The following is a 19,553-nucleotide window of genomic DNA, read 5'->3' on the forward strand; positions in this document are numbered from 1 at the left end:
TCTCTGAAGATGGTTACAAATATAGGATATTAAACAAGCAACAAGAAAGAAGACAACATCGATTGCTGCCATCTTAGATAATTTAACGCATAAAATGCTGAACACATACCAATCTGAACAGGGAAGGCCATCCTCTTTTATAATGTACATGGGTAAATCTGACAATTTTGGCAAATTTCAAACGCCCCCCTACACTAATCAAGTCTTCCTCCGAAAACAGAGGAGATGTTCCAAGAAAAAATATTAAACATGCTTCCTACTTTACAAAAACCCACATTGTCACAAAGGGCTAAGATAAAAATGGTGAAAGTGTGGTAGCATTGGCAACCACGACAAATATATTAATTAAGGTTTACCACCACAGGCAACAAGACAGTTGCCCTAAAATTCAAATCTAAGAATTATCTTCTTGATCTCCTTGAGTTGTGCCCTTCAACTCTGCCTTCTTCAAGCCTTCCCCTAGTTCCACTTCCTTCCATCGTCATTGGTCTCTGCATTGCGACATTGCATGGCTCCCGAGAAGGCCATGGTGGACCTCGTAGGCTGGATGGACTTGCACATTCTCTTTCCAACCCCAGCCTAGAATTAGGCAAACCATGGTCCCGTAAACCTCTTCCTGATTTATGCTTCTGTATCTCATCACCACAACTTTTTCTAGGAGTTTGCTTATCAATTTCATGACTTGAGCCATTACCCCACTCAACAATGTTAGATACACTTCGAAGTAAAGAAGTGCTTCTTCTAGCTACTTGATTAAATATTGATTTCCTTCCTTTGAGTTGCTCATCAACTGAGTGTCTTTTGGAAGTTTTAGGTATCATGGGTGAACTAGTCAACTTGTAGTTGTTCTTGTAAGGATCGGCTACATTCAAATCTATGGAATGAAGATCACTTTCACCAGAGTTTTCACCATCGTCGTCAGTTGTATTTTCGACTTCCCCCTCATCACTCTCCTTAGCTTCACTTCGACAAAAGGCCAAATCTACATCTCTTCTCTGATACACAGACCCACATCCATTTTCTTTACTATTGGTTCTAAGGAATGATTCAAGCTCAATTCTCAGCTTATCAACCGCTGCATTTTTTTCCTCATACTGAAGTTTAGCATCTGAGAGTTTCATTTGAGCTCTCTCCTCACGCAATGCCTCTGCTATTTGAAGCATTTCTCTTTCCTTTTGAATTTCTTCTTGCATTCTCAATGTTTCTCTTTTAATCTCTGCTACTTGAGCTTTATCTTCGCCGATATTCCCAGCTAGCTCATCACAGACCTGCTCAATAATTCCTCTAGCTCTCTTCTCACTCTGAAGTTCCTTCACTGACTTCAGCAATGACAACTTAGTCTCAGAAAGCTCTTTACCAAGCTTTTTATTCAGGCTCTCAAGTCGCCTCCTAAGTTTCCGTTCCACCTCAAGCTCTCCTGCTATGGATTCAACTGCAGCCTCAACTGCTTCCTGCTCTTTGTTCTTCCATGCTTCTTTTTCTTCAGCAAAGCGCTTCAGAAGGTAATTGATCTCTTTGCTATCAGACCGATCTTCCTGTATCATCTGATTGACCTGCAAGCGCGCCCTCTCAAGCTCAGCATGTAAGGCAGAGATAAGGGACATACTCGATGAAGGTTGATCTTCATGACCCCTCATGCGACTTATGATTTTCAGCAGCTCCTTCGAAGTGGTCAAAGCATTACTCACATCCTTTAAACGGGGTCTTCCCCCCGCTGTTGATCCAGAAGGGGTCTGGCATCGAGATCTAGTCTCTATCTACATAGTAAGAGGGGTAGACAAAAAAAGAAGACGAACTTCAGAAAACCTTCCACCTTTTATGACAAACCCTGCTTTGAAATATAAATAATAATTTATCGTGCTCCAGTGTGGTGCATCACCATATATAGATACATGACATTTCAGTCTATAAACGCAATATTTCACTGTCCGACAATCTTGGACTGGATATTTTTACACTAATATTGAGCAGCAATGAACTGCATCATGTACAATAAAACATTTAATCTTGATATCCACAGACTTCCACATGCTGTCAGTTATACATTCAGATAGCTTATCCAATACACATAACAGGCAGACAAGTTATGATAATAAGCAGACAATGTGTCATCTCAAACAGGCATCAGAGCTATGAATTCAAATGGACATCCACATTTGTGAAAATGAAAGGAAACCACATTATACCTCCATAAAGCTGGCGTTACTAACGGAATCAAAATGCTCAATCTTTAGCCTCCTAGTGATAGACGACTCTCTTCTCCGGTGATTACCACTTCCAGGCCGCTCCGTTCTCTATAAGACCAATTCATAATGTCAGACACAAGCATCACTAAAACTTCTAAAATATCAACTCAAAATGGACTACATTATAGGAACAGCCTCAGGGAAACAATTCACATACTACCTCCGGTCCAAATTACTCGTAACTTTTTATATCTCACAATAATACCCCAAAGTTGCGAGTAATTTGGACCGGAGGAAGTATATACATGGATTGACAAGAAACATGACTTCTGCCTGAAGAAGCAAACATTTTTATCAAAAAAAAAAATAGCAAAAAAACAATTTTAGCAAGCAGACAACATACTACCTAAGAACTCAACAATCAATTTTCTTCTGATTATAAACAAAACCAAATTCCTGAGCTCGAACCGAGCTTTGACCAAGCCAAACTCACATTAACAGCCAATCTGACTCACTATCAATTCAAGAAAAACCCAAACCAAGCTGTTCATTGACATAATGCATGACACACAAACTTTGAATATGAATTTCCAAATCAATCTATAACCAATACAAATTTAACCCAATTCATGTACAATGCATAACAAAGAAAACCAAATCACCAAATTATATATACAAAATAAGATGAAAAAAAAAAAAGAACCCACCTCAGAAACAGGACTATGAGAAGGATCAGACAAGTGAGGAGGAAGAGAACCTGAATTATTCAAAGACCTCCTCAATTTATCCCTCCTCCCAACTCTCTTTTCTTTACAACTTCCATCCTCCCTCAAACTTGGAGATGGTACCTCATTCATCTCCCACAATGTGGCTGCCAATTTCCGTGCCGATACCGGCGGATTCCCATGACCTTGCCCATGCCCCTGCCCTGACCTTGACCTGCCGGAGAGGCTCGGCGGATACCGCGGCGATGCGGCGGCTACTCTTAAAACGACTGATGGTGACCTTGACCCCACCATTCTCCAACTTGGTACTGGCGTAGTGGATCCGCCGCCACCTCCGCCGCCTCCGCCGCCGCTTCTACCGCCGCCACTACCGCCACTTCCTTTTTTTCTTACCAAAATTGCCCTTTTGAATTTGTAATTCTGGATCACAGATGATGTTGAGGAAGATGGTGAACAACCCCTTTTCCTGATCTTAGTAACATCCCCCATTAACCCATCCATTTTAATGCAACTTACCCAGGAAAATTATGAGCTTAAATTGGTTAATTTAAGCCATTTTTGAACTTAAATTGGAGTAAAGTTTAGTAATTTTACTGGTTTTTGGGAGATTTGGGAAGTGGGTTTTTTGGGAATGTGAAATTTAGTTAAAAAAGACAGGAATTTTTGGATCAAAATCTGATCTTTTTAATTGGGGGAGGTTGAGGAAATGATGAGAAAAAGATAATGGGTATCACAAAATGAAGATAATAAGGGGGAAAACGTGATTAGAGCTGGCGATTAAGAGGGCGTAATGAAGAAGGAAAGAGAAAAAGAAAGAAAAAAGAGCATATGATGGTGGTGGGAGGTTGAGTGTATAATGTCATGTGAGAAAGATGACATGTAAATTTGTGTATGGCTAGAATGAAAAGTCAAAATTCCCTTTTTTGGACTTAAAGACTTTAACTTTTTTTTCTTTATTTTTGAATTATTTTGGCACATTCCTTGTGTAGCTTGAGAATGAATAGGGCTATGCTAAATTGTGTTTGTTTTGGACAGCTTTTGGTAGTATTGTATTAGTAGAGGTGGTAGTTTGTTACAACCCCATCCATTAGTTGGACTTGTTGTGGACTACCTCAAGACCCACCTAAAAGACAAGCCACCAAGGGTCCCAAGCCCCCCTTTTGGATTTGACCTTAGGTTCAATCATCATCTTCCATGAACGATTGTTATAAGTTGTAGGTCGGTCATGCTATAGTTAATGTACTGGTATTGTCTAATTACTTTCTGAACTAGGCATTTTTCAGTGTTTTTTAAAGAAACTAGGTTGAAATTTTGAAAAAAATGTGGTGTTTAGTGAAATTTTCTAGGATAATTACTACTAGTTGAGGTTATGTTTTGGAAAAGCTAGAGGAAAAAAAAAAAAAAAAAACTTTCGAAGGGTTTTTTTTTATATAGTTTTTTTAATTAAACTATTTCAACACCTAATTTTATCTTATACTAATGTTTAGACAAATAACATTTACTAGTTAATAAGCTTTTATAACCAATTGCGATCCGGATAGTACATTGATTTAATTTTATTAGTCAAATGATTTGGGTCAGAAGCGAAATCACATTGAAGATAGGATAATTGTAAGATCGGTCAAGATTGTACATAATTGTGTTTGATCCTATAAAATCATGTATGATCTTACAATTGCGATCTTGATTTTACAGTTGGATCATTGTTACTCCCTCCGTGTTTTTTTAAGTGATACACTTTCCATTTCCGACCGTGTTTTTTTAAGTGTTACATTTCATTTTTTGGCAAAAAATACATTAAAATATTATATCTCTCTCCTCTCATATCCCCACCCAAACCGACTACTACTTTTTTTTATTATATCTTTCCTCTCACATTCATTACTTTTCAATAAACTATTAACCCCACTATCTTTCTTTAACAATTTTTTAATACTCTATTACCCCACTTACCTCTTATTTTATTTAAGTCAATTAAATTGCCTAAAACTATGTGCCGGTCAAAATGTATCACTTAAAAAAACACGGAGGGAGTAGAATATTTAGGATCGTATAAATTATTCAAGATTAGATGGGATAGTACGGAATAATGTAGGATCAAATAGGATTGTACAATCAAACTTACTGCTCATTAATAAAATGAGCCTGAAAACAACTAATCTTTCCCTAAGCCTAATAAATGACAACTCAACTACATTATTTATTACACATGAAGTTTTGCATTTTTATTGCGTAGATGTGTATCATTTTTATTACTCGTTTCTCAATATTTTAGGATCTTAGAATCCAATTTACCAATTCGATCCTTCTCCTGACCACCAATCAAACGTGATATTTCGATCATAATAACCTTGATTATAAGACCAGCACGACCTAGCTTAGGTAGAACATATTCAAATTAAGACCGCATACAACTACTTAAATTATATTTGTAATCTTGTCAGATTTATTGTGAGGAAAATTATATCCTTAAAATGTTTGTTTATATATGCTCCTATTGAAATGATGTTAGTTGCATCTAAGGGCATGTTCACATTTACTTAATTTCAGTTCAGTTCAGTTCAGTTCAGCTCCAATCAGTTCAGTTCAGTTCAGCTCCAATCAGTTCAATTTAGTTCAGCTCCTAATCTTCCTCTCTCATAAAATATTCATTTCAGCTTAGTTCAATTTAGTTCAGTTCAGTTCAGCTCTAATCAATTGAGTTCAGTTTAGCTCCAATCAGTTAAGTTAAGTTTAGTAAATGTGAACATGCCCTAAGTTTTTTTTTTTTGATTAAACGATTTAACTTTTATGGATATTGTTTGGACAATACAACTTTACCTTATACAGTGTTTATTTACTTTTATTTGCCCACATTAATGTAAATTGCTTTTTTTTTTTTTTTTTTTTTTTTTTTTTTTTTTTTTTTTTTTTATACTGTTAAGAACAATTTGTAGACATTAAAAAAAAAAGTGTAGACATTTATACCTCTAAAAATGTTTAAATGATTTGACTTTTATGGATATTATTTAGACAATTTTACCTTCTACCGTGTTTATTTACTTTTATTTTCCCACATTAATGTAAAATGTTTTTTATTTTTTATTTTTTATTATTAAACTGTTAAGAACAATGTGCAAACATTTTGTTGACCCTTAATGGTAATGATTGAGCAAACTTCTATCTAATAAGAATTTTCTAGTGTTGTGATGTTTGTAGGATAAGTAAACTCTGGGAGTTGAAGTAAGGATTGAAACAAAGGAACCTTAGAAGATCCAGGATGACAAGTGAAGTTAGAAGAAGAGTTCAGTTCTCAAAACATTGCTGGATGGAACTTTAAGGTGTTCCTTGATAGGAACATATATATCAACGGGTTATAACGACCTGATTCCAATGTAATGCTGGAACACAACCTCAACAATCAAGGACTAGTGCAGAGTTCGAGATATCAACTGAAAAAGATGAACTTCATAACTTAGGTTTTATTAAAGATAAGTTTGTTTTCTAGGTTGATGTAAATATATAATTGGAAGATATGCATGAGATTTATTAGAAATCGGATAAAGCTTGGCAAGCTACTTTATTTGTAAAAGATATTCTTGAATTTATGAAAAAGTTTTTTTTTTTTTTTTATTTTATTTTTTAAAATCTGATTTACTTGATTTATCTTTTTCATATAAAATTATATCTTTTGATAAAACGAATTTGACTGAAAAGGTTTTCCTAAAAATGAAATTAAGTTTATTTTAGTTTCGGTTTTGAAATGATAAGTCCGAATTTCTATTTGGCTTATCAGTTTAGTAAAAAACCTACTTTGCGAGCTGCGCGCAAAACTTCTATAAATAAAGAAGATTTCCACGATATCATTATGATCAATTAATGGGACTTGGCCGGAAAGTTTTCTTGCCTCTATCATTAGCTCGGGCAGTCGCCGTTTCTGGTGCTTTTGTCACCTTTCAATGGCTCCCTTAATTATGTGGGAGAAATTGGTCTATTGATGAGTAATGGGAAGCGGGCTACGTACTAAAAGAAAATGTCCATGGTTGGTTGGGGATTCATAAGTACTTCGAATCAAAGTGAGAGTTTTAAGCGTGAAAATCACTTAGTGCTTAAGAGTAAGTTTGCCAAAGGTTTAAGCTTTATCATTTTGATTTCGGGTTTCATGTGTAGCTTTCCATTTATGTATGAGAGTGAGTCTTTGTGCTGTAATTGGTTTTGGGATGTTTGTGAATTCTTGATAATTCACATTTGAGTTTAGGAGTTTGTATTCTCTAAAATTCGTATAAGTCTAGGAGTTTGAAAGTCTCTAAATTTCGTGTGGTAGCTGTGAGGAAATAGTGAGTAAGCTTCTACTGTGAAGCCGAGTGTAGGCACTCCGGGAGTGCTGAGTGAATCTAAGTGGGACTTAGGTTGGGTAGGATAGAGTCCTATTCGGTAGCAAGTAGTCTACTGAGGAACTTGCGAGAAATGTCTTTGTTAATAGGTTGTAACTAAGAGTTGCCCTATTATAGTGGAATTTGTGTAGTGAAAATCCCGAGAAGGGTCGAGGTTTTACTTCTAGTTGGGCCCTGAAAAGTTTCCTCGTAAAAGCTTGATGTGTTCTTTAAGTTCCTTTTATGTTTTATTTTTAAATTCTGCAAAAAATTGACCTTATTGGAACCTACTACAATTCACCCCCTCTTGTAGTAGTTCATCTAAACAAACAAATTTATACCCCAAAAAATGTTACCAACAACAAAAAAGGATCTTTAAACATGGCTAGCTGTGGCGCGCGCGATGCCACTCTAGTATTATCAAAATATTAAATGGGTGTCTTAAATGTTATCCCTACCTTATAAAAAGTAGAAAATAACTCTTAGGAATAATGTGCTACCAACTATACCCTCAAAAATATGTACAAAATTGTGTACAAAAATGTATATTTACTTTTTTACCCTCATTAATATGTTTACTCTCATTAATATATTTAATTGGGTTTTTTTTCATTAAACATACCATCAATTAATACAATTTTTTTTTAACAAAAACTTGTAATATCTTTTTTTTTTTTTAAATAAAAAAATTATAATGTTTTGTACTTCATATGTTATTATTGTTATTTAAGAAGGAAAAAAAATTGTATGTACGAAGACTTTGTTTATTACCACAAGATGATTTATTTTTTACTCATTCGCGGTTGCTCTTCTTATTTACAATTTTGTTGTCCTTTAATTATTACAAATATTGTTAAGGTTTATTAGCTTTTTAATTGTACATTATTTGATGGCACGCACATAAACAATGTGGAATTTAAATGACATTCATATTAAATAATGATATTTGAGCAGATGTTATCAAGAGGTATAAATAACTTTAAAATCCTAAAATCGAAGGAAATCGATGATAGATGAAAAAATGTATTTAATTATGGAGCGAATTTAAGAAGAAAAATATAAGTAAGTGATTACTGCTTTAGTATTAGATACAGATATAGATATTAGATGGTCGTAGAACATTGAACTTACATTATTAAGTTTTTAGCTACAACGAACATTTCACATATTATTACTCTGTATGACAAAGCTCACAAAAAATTCGTTTGAAGAAAAATACGTTAAGTATTATTGAATCATGAAATCAATTAAGAGTTCTAAACTAGCTTAAGATATGAAGGGATGCAAATCAATTAAATTCTACATAATACCCCTGAGATATTGACTATTCCACGTTGTGCCCCTCCCTTTGAAAAGTTCCACGCTGTAACCTCAAGGTTCCAAAAGTGATTAAGCTGTACCCCTACCGTTATCCTTCTGTTACATGTTGCCGTTACTGGGGCCCACTTTACACCTATTTAATTTTTTTCTCGATTTTCGTGCTAAAAAAATGTTCCTTTTAAGGTTTTAGGGGTCATTTTATTCCTAAAGATTCCAAATTGAGTTTGGATTTTGCAAAAAAAAAAAAAAGTAAAAGCCTCGTTTTGTGAATTTGAATTCTCATAGTTAAATTTAGAATTCATAAATCGGGGCTTTTACGTTACTTTTTTGCAAAATCCGAGCTCAATTTGGACCCTTTAAGGCTAAAATTACCCCTAAAATCTTTAATGGGACATTTTTAGCACGTAAATCGAGAAAAAAAATAAATAAATAGTTGTAAAGTGGGCCCCACTAACGACAACATGTAACAGAGGGATAACGGCAGGGGTACAACTTAATCACTTTTGGGACCTTGAGGTTATAGTGTGGAACTTTTCAAAGGTAGGGGCACAACGTGGAATAGTCAATACCTCAGGGGTATTATGTAGAATTTCCCAAAATATTATTTAATAATAATTTTGAAATAACACTGTCAAACTTTTGAGGGTTTTAAAAAATAATTATCATTAAAGATTTTGGTGGTTTTTTTATATTTCTACAAAACCACTATATAGGGACATAAACCAAATAGTTAGGAATATAGGAAAATATATTATTGTGATATATTTTCCATATAGATCTTATAATATTATATTTAGGATAATAATATATCTTAGTGATATTCTAAGATAGATTTATGGAAGTTTATATGATAGAGTTTATATTGTGTAGGTTATCTTTTGTAGGCTATAAATAATAGCCAAGATCATCAATACAATTTAAGCTATTCTCTCTCATAAATAATTTAGCATGGTATCAAGAGCAGGTTAGATCTTGGGAGTGTTCACAAAATTTCCCTCCCTGTCGGTGGGTTAGAATATTAAACCCACCGGTGGGATTCATAAATTTGCTTCCGCTATGCAATAGTAGTGCTCTTTGAAATTTCAATTTTTTTATTTAATATTTTTTTTTTATGGAATAACCATGTGATACGTGGGTTATTATTGGTGTATGTGATCAATATGAATGATCATATGTGATTTGGTTAGGTTGAAGTGTTTGAGTGTGCTTCCTCCATTTTTGCATCTCCATGGAGATGAAGAAAAGCCACGTTTGGCGTTTTTTTATTCAAAAAAAAAAAAAAAATTGCAAAAGACCACGGACACCAGCGAAGGGCCTGGCAAAGAAGATTACGGACACCAGCAAAGGGCCGTGGCAAAGAAGACCACGGACACCAGCAAAGGGCCGTGACAAAAGACCACGGACACCAGCAAAGGGCCGTGACAGAAGACCATGGACACCAGCAAAGGGCCGTGGTAGCAAAAGTTCGTTTTTTTTAAATAAAAAATAAATAAATAAAAATTGAAGGCGACATCAACAGAGTAAGTGCAACTCGATCGACTTCAACAAAGTGCGAATTTCCAATCGTAACGTTCATGTTACTGTCGTTACGATTGCGGGAGGGTGTTAGGAATATAGAAAAATATATTATTGTGATATATTTTCCATATAGATCTTATAATATTATATTTAGTATAATAATATATCTTAGTGATATTCTAAGATAGATTTATGGAAGTTTATATGATAGAGTTTATATTGTGTAGGTTATCTTTTGTAGGTTATAAATAATAGCCAAGATCATCAATACAATTTAAGCTATTCTCTCTCATAAATAATTTAGCAAGTACGTATTAAAACTACCAGATCTACCACCCAAACCAAAGGTGTAACTACGCGCAAATACAACTTCTATGCAACAGCTAACTCTTTCGCGCGCATCGCGCGCGTAGGATACCCTAGTTATAAAAAAAGCCAATTAGATAAAGGAAATTTAAGTATTTTTGTTTTTTTTTTCTTTATTAAAAAAAAAATCCTCACCAATAATAAACGGTGGATTGATGGCAAACTCAATTGAAACTAAATTCATTCCATTTAAAGCCAACTCCTTTGGACATCACTATAATTTGTTTATTTTTGGTTTTTTTTTGGGAAAACTTCACTATGATTTGTACTCCGTAATAGCCAATAGTTCTCGCATTTTTTCATTTACTGCTCCTACGTTCTACTACTCCTAATCTAATGGGAGGCAGTGGAAATAGAGGAATGTTATGCATTTGTAAATACATAATATTGCTTAAAATAGTTTAAAAACACATGGTAGAGAGAGAAAACAGGAGGGAGATAGGAAGAGAGAGTTTTGTAGGAGGACTCCACCTATTTTTTGGCCAGATTATATCACGTGATAGGAGACCACATGCTGATTGTTCCACTGAAAGTTTATATGGAACCATTGAATCCTCAGTGGTACTATTTATTCATAAATTTTGTACAACTGAATGCATATATAATACCATTATGTGCATATATAGTATCACTATATATTCAGTTGGTACCATTTGATCATCCAATGATACCAGAATATGCATTCGTTTGTACATGTTTATAATTACATGAATACCCCTTATTTTGCATTTTTACATGCCTAACATTTCTTCCTTTAAAATCCCTCAATGGTTCATGTTGTAGTAAAAAAAATAAATAAATAAATAATAATAATAATAATAATAATAATAATAATAATAATAAAGGGCAGGCTTCCCCCATGTTAAATACGAAGTACGTATCTAAATAAGTAACATCAGGAACAAGAAGTCAACAAGTGAAAAGAATGTTTTGCAAAAAAAAAAAAAAAAAAAAAAAAAAAAAAAAAAAAAAAAAAGAGGGTGTCGGCAGAAAGTCTTCCACAAAATCTCCAACTCAACATTGACGCCCAATCACAGATGTTAGGACTTTGATTGTATTTGTTACTCAATTAGAAAATTATGCTTTATCATTTGTAAATTCACCATGATTTTTTTAGTTATTACTTTAGGGCTGTTTATCGGTCCAAGACCGGACCGGATCGAAAATTAGAATTTTATGAACCAAAAACTGGACCGATTAAGTTAGGACTAAACCCGGACCGGACTGAAAGAATCGGTTCAAGACCCGGACCGGACTGAAAGAATCGGTTCAAGACCCGGACCGGATCGCTATGGACTGATTTAAGAATTTTTTTTAAAAAGAATTCTAATTTTTTACTAATTTTATGAATAACTCGAAAAAAGTAAAGGAAAATCTACACTTTAACGTTTTTTTTTTTGTATATTTAGTACAAAAAAGCCTATAAATTTAAAGTTTCTAAGCTTATTGAGAATAATCTTAACCATTATTTAAGGTTTCACGCATATTTTTAATACAAAAAATCGGTCCGGTCCAAGACCGGTTTTTATAGGGTTTTAGACCGGACCGGAGACCAAAAAATTAATTTCTAGACCCAAAGACCAGACCGATTCCGGGGTCGGTCCGAGGTGGTTCGGTCCATTTTTTCGGTCCATACTGATTTATAAACACCCCTAATTACTAACCCAAATCCACAAATGTACGTTGTATTGTTAGTTGAAGTGTTGAACATTGACTCTTCTCATTTTATTTTTAAATGCTCCATATCTCTCCTACTATTTTTTTTAAAAAAAAATGCTCCATATCTCTCCTACTATTTTTTTTTTAAAAAATGCTCCATATCTCTTCTACTATGTTAAAATAGCTTTTTTTTTTTTTATTTTTTTTTTAAATTTTATTTTTTACTCAATACTATTTCGTTTTAAAATTTAAATTATATGTGGCCATCACACATTTTAGGAATTATTATTACTTACCGCGTGTGATTAAAAAGACCATATTAGAATTTAGTATAAACTAAAAGAATTTAACTGTTAGTTTACTAGTTCCAATTGTTTTGATAAATAATTGTTTCACTACTAGAAATAGGCCGAATTCTGACGGAAATGTTCCGACAGACACGAAAATCCGTCGCAAATCACAAAATTTCCGACGGAAAAAAATTCCGTCGAAAATTTCCGACAGAATTTTATTCCGTCGGAACTTTCCGACGGATTTCAAACAGTTCCGACGGAAATTTCGTAGGAAAGTATGTTCCGACGGAAAAATCCGTCAGAAATAAAATAATTTCCGACGGAATTTTCCGTCGAAAAGACATCTGACCATATTTATTTTAAAAGGTAGAAAATTTCGTATAAATAGCTAACCCTAAAACCAACCCCCCATTTCAGTTCCCCTTTCTCCCTCTTTCTCCTCTTTCCCTCATCGCCGCACTCCCTCTTTCTCTTCATTCTTTATCTCTCCTCTCTCGATCTCCTTTGCTACTCCTTCTCTACTCTTTATTTCTCCTCTCTCGATCTCCTTTAATTTGCTGTTGATTACCGATGCTAGCCCACGAAGCTTTTCCGACCATATTCCCGACCACATTCCCGGCGTGTTATGGTTTTAAGGTCAAGTTCGACCATGGAAATGCTAGATCTAGCGTTTTCATGGTCGAATTTGGCCTTATATAACCAATTTTTAGACCAATTTCAAGACTAACCATGGTTGAATCGTTGTGGTAAGTTTTTTGTTCTGAATTTCAACTTTTTTTGTTCTGTATTTTTTTTTTTCGGGTTTTAAGTTAACTAGATCAAATATATGTGGTTATGGTGGCTGTTGGAGTTCGGGTTTAGAGTGTTGGGATTTTAAGTTTTTTTTTTGTTAATTTTTAGGTAGTGATGGTTGTTTCGGCGATGGCGGTGGTGGTTTAAGGTGGCTCGTGGGGTGGTTTGTGTGGGTTTTGTGGTAGATTTAGGGTGGTGGGTTAAGGAAGTGGTGGGGGATGATAGCGGTGTGGTGGTGGTGGCGTTTGTGTGGGTTTTGGTTAGGTGGGTAGAGGTTCTGGTGGTTGTGGGTGGTGGGGTGGTTCGGGACTGTTGATACGGGTTAGGGGGCTGGTGGTGGGGGGGTTAGTTAGGGGCTGGTGGGTTAAGGAAGTGGTGGGGGATGATAGTGGTGTGGTGGTGGTGGTGGTGGCAAAATTGGTGGATGGGGGATGATAGCAGTTGTGGGTGGTGGGGTGCCTTTTTTACTTTTTTTGGCAGCGGTTTTCGACGGAATTTCCGTCGTAAAATTTTGACGGATTTTGTTCCTGTCGGAAGTTTCCAACGGATTTTGACGGTGCCGGAAAGCATTTTTCGAGGAAAAAATCCGTCGGAAAAGTGTTTCAGACGGAATTTTCGTCGGAAAATGTCATTTTTGGATCCTACAACCGCTTTTCCGACGACAGCTTCCGACGGAAACAAGTATTCCGACGGAAAACAGGGTGTTTCCAACGAAAAATTTCCATCGGAAAACGCTCTTTTTCTAGTAGTGTTTATGTGATTCAATTTCTTATGTACAATAAATCAAATCAAATCACTTCATACTATATGAGTCAAGAAAACAAACTTATAAGGTCCTTTTAGACCACTTTGAACATATAAGGTCCTTCCAGACAAAATAGTGAACATATAAGTCCCTTCTAGACAAATTTTCCTTTATTCAAAAATTAAAAGGTAAGCAAATAATACTCAATATAGAAATGTCTACATATAAAACACCACATAATAAGCAATTTGTATAATTATTCCGAATTTGTGGAGAATTAGGAGCTAAACAGTGATTGGAGCTTCTTCACAATGTGTTCATCTAGCTGGAAGGCCTTGCTTAGAACATCGACGGAGATAGGTGGCTCAGCCCCGAACACGGCTTTAGCAATAGTCACCTTGTCAGGGTTTTGGCTGCTAAACCCGGCAATAGCAACAATAGGTTTTTTTCCAGCATTGAATTGAAAATGAATGAGACCTTGTGGAAAAACAAAAACATCACCTTTGTTAAGCACCTTCGCGAACAATTTGTTATCGCCATTTGGGAGGTTGGAGGTTACGAAACCAACGTAGAGGGTTCCTTCCAAAACGGTAAGGATTTCACTTGCACGAGGATGAGTGTGAGGGGGGTTTAGGCCATAGGGCGCGTAGTCAATCCTAACCAAAGTTATGCCGAGGGTGTTGAGCCCTGGAAGTTGTAACGTGGAGACTGGTGTAACATTGAAACCTAACATGTTGTTAGTGTTTCCTGGCTTGTCTAGCCCTTCAAAAAAGAAATCCTCGGGTTTGACATTCATTGGATTCTTACAGAAAAATCCATTCACAAACACTGCAAATTAGTTAAAACAGTTAACATCAATTTGAAAAATAAAGTACTGATCGATTAAAAAAAAATATTCAAATCATTTGGATCTATTGTGACAAAAGGGGGGAAAAAAAAGCATACATTCTTTGTATGGATTATTAACCGCAACACAGAAATCTTGTAATTGTGTAGGATCTGTCGCGTAGGCCATATAGGAAGACATGGCAAAGAAAATAAGGCAAGCAAGAAAATGAGGAGCTTCCATCTTTTTTTTTTTTCTTATGAAATTTGTATATTACACTCGATATATAATTCAAATTCAAGTTGTGATCTTTGCATGCTAAATGATCCCTTTATACAGTTGAGGTTAGGAAAGCTAGATATATTTTTTTTTGGTGCACGCGAGGGGCTAGGCCCCAGGGAAGCTAGAATATGTTTCAAAGACGTACGTAAATACGTAGAATTGGTTGTTAATCATGAAACTAGAGTAGTTAATTAATGTAATGAACTTTTAATTTCACTTAATAGGTCATGACTTTGTCTTTCTTGACACAGTCAAGTAGGAATGTAGGATGTTGAGCACTTGAGTCCATGAGAAAACCCACTTGTGAGTGATGTATTGTCCCACATTGAAAAGTGTAGAAATTAAAGTGTATCTCACATTGAAGGAATAAGAAAGTTGTGTCCACTTTATAAGGCTAAAGGGCTACTCTCCTAATTGTCATGTGGTTTTGAGGTGGAACCTCTTTGATTGTATAAAGTGGACAGTTGTGTCGGGTGTGACCCAAACCTGTTTATCATAGATACATAATTAAATAACTATTTCCAATTAGGTTAAAAATGACGTTTTAATGCAATAGACTTTTCATAGGTGAATTTTCTAATTATATGAAAAAGTTATAATCCCCAATAAAGTTGCGAGTTTATCCTACTTACGTATCAATATTTCATTTCAGAAAAAAGCTAAAACAATAAGAGTTTATCCTACTAACCTATCTATATTCAATTTCATAAAAAAGCTGAAACAATACAAGTAGGAATTAGGAGCAAAACCAATTATTTCTAACAAATCTTGGATGGAAAATTAATGTATTAGCCATTAGGGGGCAGGGGCAATAACCCCAAACAAGTTATACGGAGTATACTTCATTATCGAAAGTTTAAATCACAAGTTATTAGTAGTTTTTACTTGCAAAATTAATGTATTAGCCGGGAGGTGGCAGTAATTTCAAGTTATACGGAGTATACTTCATTTGTGATGGTTGAAAATTTTATTCGACTTTATTTGTCATTTTTTACATGCTACCAAATGGGTTACGTTGTTAATGTATTTTGTATTTCATATTATAACTAGATCGGATTTAATACATAATCAAAAAAAGAATTGAGAACAAAGAATTAATTGATAAACAAATCAATTAATGGAGTGAATACATAAACGACAGGAGCACCAAACAGAAATTGCTGTGGAAAAATAAAGGGAAGCAAAGAAGACAGAGATGCGGGCAAAAAGAAAAAATAAAAAATTTGCGGAAGCTAGATTATAACCTAAAAATGTGATACCATATTAGAGGACCAACTCAACCAAAAGCTTAAGATGATGGTTGATGTCCAAAAATATGTTTTACTCTGTCAAAAACTGTACGAGTCACTAACATATTTCACAAAATTATAACGTTAGTATAAGTGTTGAACATTGACTCTTCTCATTTTATTTTTATAAGCTCCATATCTCCCCTACAATGTTAAGCTACAATTTATTTATTTATTTATTTATTTATTTTTTACACTCCATACACTATTGTTTACTATTCCATATAACTAAAACTCTAAATTATATACATCTTATATTGTTAAGATAAGGAAGAATATCTTAGGGATACTAAATATTTCCCTAAGATAGATATGAATTAGATTCCTACGTTGATTAGGTTTCTAAGAGATGTGTATAAATATTTAATTGATGATGAATGAGAAGAACAAGACTTTGAGATTATCTTGACATGGTATCATGAGCCAAAGGCAAGATTCAATTTTTTTTGCCGTGAGAAAAATCTGAAAATTTAAACACAAACACAAAATAATTAAAACACATATTAAGAAGAAAGAAGATGGGTGAAAAAACTGTAGACTTGACGTATTATCTAGGATCGAGTGATGGTCCGGGTAATATCATTACGTCTATACAATTGCGTGGTGAAAATTATTATGAATGGGCTCAAGCTATGCGAAGGTCTTTAATGACTAAGCGTAAGTTTGGCTTTGTAGATGGCACTATTGCCATACCGAAGACGGATGCAAAGAAGATGGAGGATTGGATTGCTGCACTACTAGAAAACAGGCGAATTACGACGGGAAATTCCCGTCGGAAACACCTTGTTTTCCGTTGGAAAACTGGTTTCCGACGGAATTCCGTCGGAACCGGTTGTCGCAATACATGTTATCGGAAAAAGGGCCTTTTCCGACGGAATTTCTGTCGGAAACGTGTTTTCTGACGGAAATTCCGATGGAACTCTGTCCGCCGGAAGTGAATTCCAGGTTCGGGAAAGTCCGTCGGAAATTTCCGACGAACTGTATTTCGCCGGAAATTTCCGACGAACTATTCCGCCGGAAATCTTCGACGGAAATTCCGTCGGAAAATGCTTTTAAAAAAAACAAAAAAAAAAACGCCTTCCACCCCCCCCACCACCCACCTAAATCGCACCACCAACCTGCACCACCACCCACCTAAATCGCACCACCAGCCTGCACCACCACCCACCACCCACCATCCAACCACCAAAACCTATACCATAACCCCTACCCACCTAACCCTAACCCACCCAAATACAAATTTACCACCCAAATAAACCCAGATCTACAACCCTAACCACCACCAACCTAAACTACCACTGCCGCCGAAACCCACCTAAAACCACCACTTCCGTCGAACTACAATCAACCACCCACCTAAAACCACCACTACCGCCACCGAAACAAGCCAACCACAACCCAAAAATTAAAAAAAAAAAATAGAATCCCGACCCAACCCCCAAAATTCGAACACCAAAATTCAAAAATAATCTGATAAATCAACAAAAAAAATCAAAAAAAATTACACATACCTTAATTCGACATAATAAAACCTTGAAATTGGGTTTAGGAGGCCAAATTCGACCACAAAAACTCTAGATCTAGAGTTTTCATGGTCGAATTTGGCCTGAAAACCTTTGTTTTCTTCATGAGGAGAGAGAAAGGGCGAAATTGGAGGAAATTGTTGTTGATTCATAGTCTATGTTGGTGTTATTGTTGATGTTGGTGTTGTTGTTGATGTCGGTGCTGGTGGTGCGACGTTGGTTAGAGTTGGCGGCGGTGGTGGGAGATAAAGAGGGGAAAGAATAGGATAAAGAAGGGGGAAGGAGAACGAAGAGGCGAAGGAGAACGAAGACGAAAGAGAAGGAAAGAGAAGAAGAAAGAAGAGGAGAGAGCAGAGAACGGATAGAGAAGGAGAGGGGAGAGGGGACAGGAGAGAGGAGAGAGAAGGGTAAAGAGGAAATACAAAGGGAGAAGGGGCGGAAGTAGGGGTGTTCAAATTCGGGTACCCGGGTTTTCGGGTACTTTATAAGTTGTCCCATGTCCCGACCCGAATAATCCGGGCACCCGGAACAATACCCGGATTATTCGGGTCGGGACATGGGTACCCGGATCTTTTTTTGGTTTTTTTTTTTTTTTATTAACTTTTACTTAATTTTACGTATTAATACCTGCTGTAATTTGATTTATTTTAATAAAAAAACCTGCTGCATTTTTTTTTTTGTAAAAATTCCAGATTTCCAGATTTATAGTGACTGACTGTCTTACTATATATTTACAAAAAAAAAAAAAAAAAAAAAAACCTTGTTCTGCTAGAAATCTTGTGAAGTGTAAAACCTATTTCAAGTATTTCCAGAAATACTATTCTGTAAAATGTAGCCCTTGAGTACCTGCTATATTTTAGTAAAAACCTGTTGTTTATAACCTGTTTTAACATATTAAACTACATGTTTTAACATATTAAAGTACTAGTAAAAGCTAAAGTTTAGGGGAATTCTTTAGTTACATAATTAAAAACATACAAATTACAAAGTACAATAATATAACAAAGCCACAATGCAAATTAAAATGGGATTGGAGGTCGCGTTTCATTCACTTGTGAGATCCGAAACTTCAATTGTCTCATCAATAATAATTGTTGGTTGCTCCAAAACCAAGTCTTTAATTCCTATAAAACCAACTAATGCAAAAAAATATACATCAAAAAACAAAAAAACTTACATTTTCTGGTAAAAAAACAAACATATATACATCAATTCAAGACATATACTGTGAGACAAATCAGTCCATACATTACATGCTGATATACATAAAAAACTTACAGATTATACTACCAGTCCATACATGTTAATATACAAGGAATATACTCCATATAGAAAGATTATAAGAGAAGCAAATAAAGACAGTGAGACAAATCCTCAAGCCATACATTTTAATAAAGATTCAAGACAAATCCTCACGCACATATAACCTGGTGAGTGGTGACAAATCCTCACGCACATAGCAAATTCAAGACACAAATCAACATTCAACAGTCAATTTTCCATGAACAAACGCAATACCATGAATTTGAGCACGAAATACACTACAAATTTTGTACAAACGCAATACCACGACAAATTGTTTCCACAATTAGCACAATTAGCACGAAATACACTATCAATTGGATTACCACAAATTACAACGAAATTAAACTTGCATGAGAATAGAAATTACCTGAG

General features: G+C 35.2%; 2 protein-coding genes across 2 annotated transcripts; both read right to left on the reverse strand.

The window, feature by feature from the left end:
- Positions 1-114: 114 nt before the first annotated feature.
- LOC145623730 (uncharacterized) lies at positions 115-3,773 on the reverse strand. Its single transcript, XM_081676590.1, has 3 exons — positions 2,894-3,773; positions 2,187-2,294; positions 115-1,757 (listed from the first exon to the last, which is right to left on the reverse strand). The coding sequence occupies exons 1-3, from the start codon at positions 3,410-3,412 to the stop codon at positions 402-404; spliced, it is 1,983 nt and encodes a 660-aa protein (XP_081532716.1). The 5' UTR covers positions 3,413-3,773; the 3' UTR covers positions 115-401.
- A 10,460-nt stretch (positions 3,774-14,233) lies between these two features.
- LOC145610662 (putative germin-like protein 2-1) lies at positions 14,234-15,025 on the reverse strand. The gene is made up of 2 exons (XM_081665967.1): positions 14,902-15,025; positions 14,234-14,784 (listed from the first exon to the last, which is right to left on the reverse strand). The coding sequence occupies exons 1-2, from the start codon at positions 15,023-15,025 to the stop codon at positions 14,234-14,236; spliced, it is 675 nt and encodes a 224-aa protein (XP_081522093.1).
- Positions 15,026-19,553: the final 4,528 nt, after the last annotated feature.

This window comes from Chenopodium album, chromosome 3, assembly GCF_948465745.1.
Source record: "Chenopodium album chromosome 3, dcCheAlbu1.1, whole genome shotgun sequence".
In the NCBI taxonomy this organism is placed as follows: Eukaryota; Viridiplantae; Streptophyta; class Magnoliopsida; order Caryophyllales; family Amaranthaceae; genus Chenopodium; species Chenopodium album.

Bases quoted from the DNA above. Each gene is read 5' to 3' on its own strand.
- LOC145623730 (XM_081676590.1), bottom strand. From the start codon at position 3,412: ATGGATGGGTTAATGGGGGATGTTACTAAGATCAGGAAAAGGGGTTGT. The intron at 2,295-2,893 runs GTGGGTTCTTTT...TTGGTCTTATAG, and splicing joins CTCATAGTCCTGTTTCTGAG to AGAACGGAGCGGCCTGGAAG. The intron at 1,758-2,186 runs GTATAATGTGGT...CTTACTATGTAG, and splicing joins GTAACGCCAGCTTTATGGAG to ATAGAGACTAGATCTCGATG.
- LOC145610662 (XM_081665967.1), bottom strand. From the start codon at position 15,025: ATGGAAGCTCCTCATTTTCTTGCTTGCCTTATTTTCTTTGCCATGTCT. The intron at 14,785-14,901 runs GTATGCTTTTTT...ACTAATTTGCAG, and splicing joins TAATAATCCATACAAAGAAT to TGTTTGTGAATGGATTTTTC.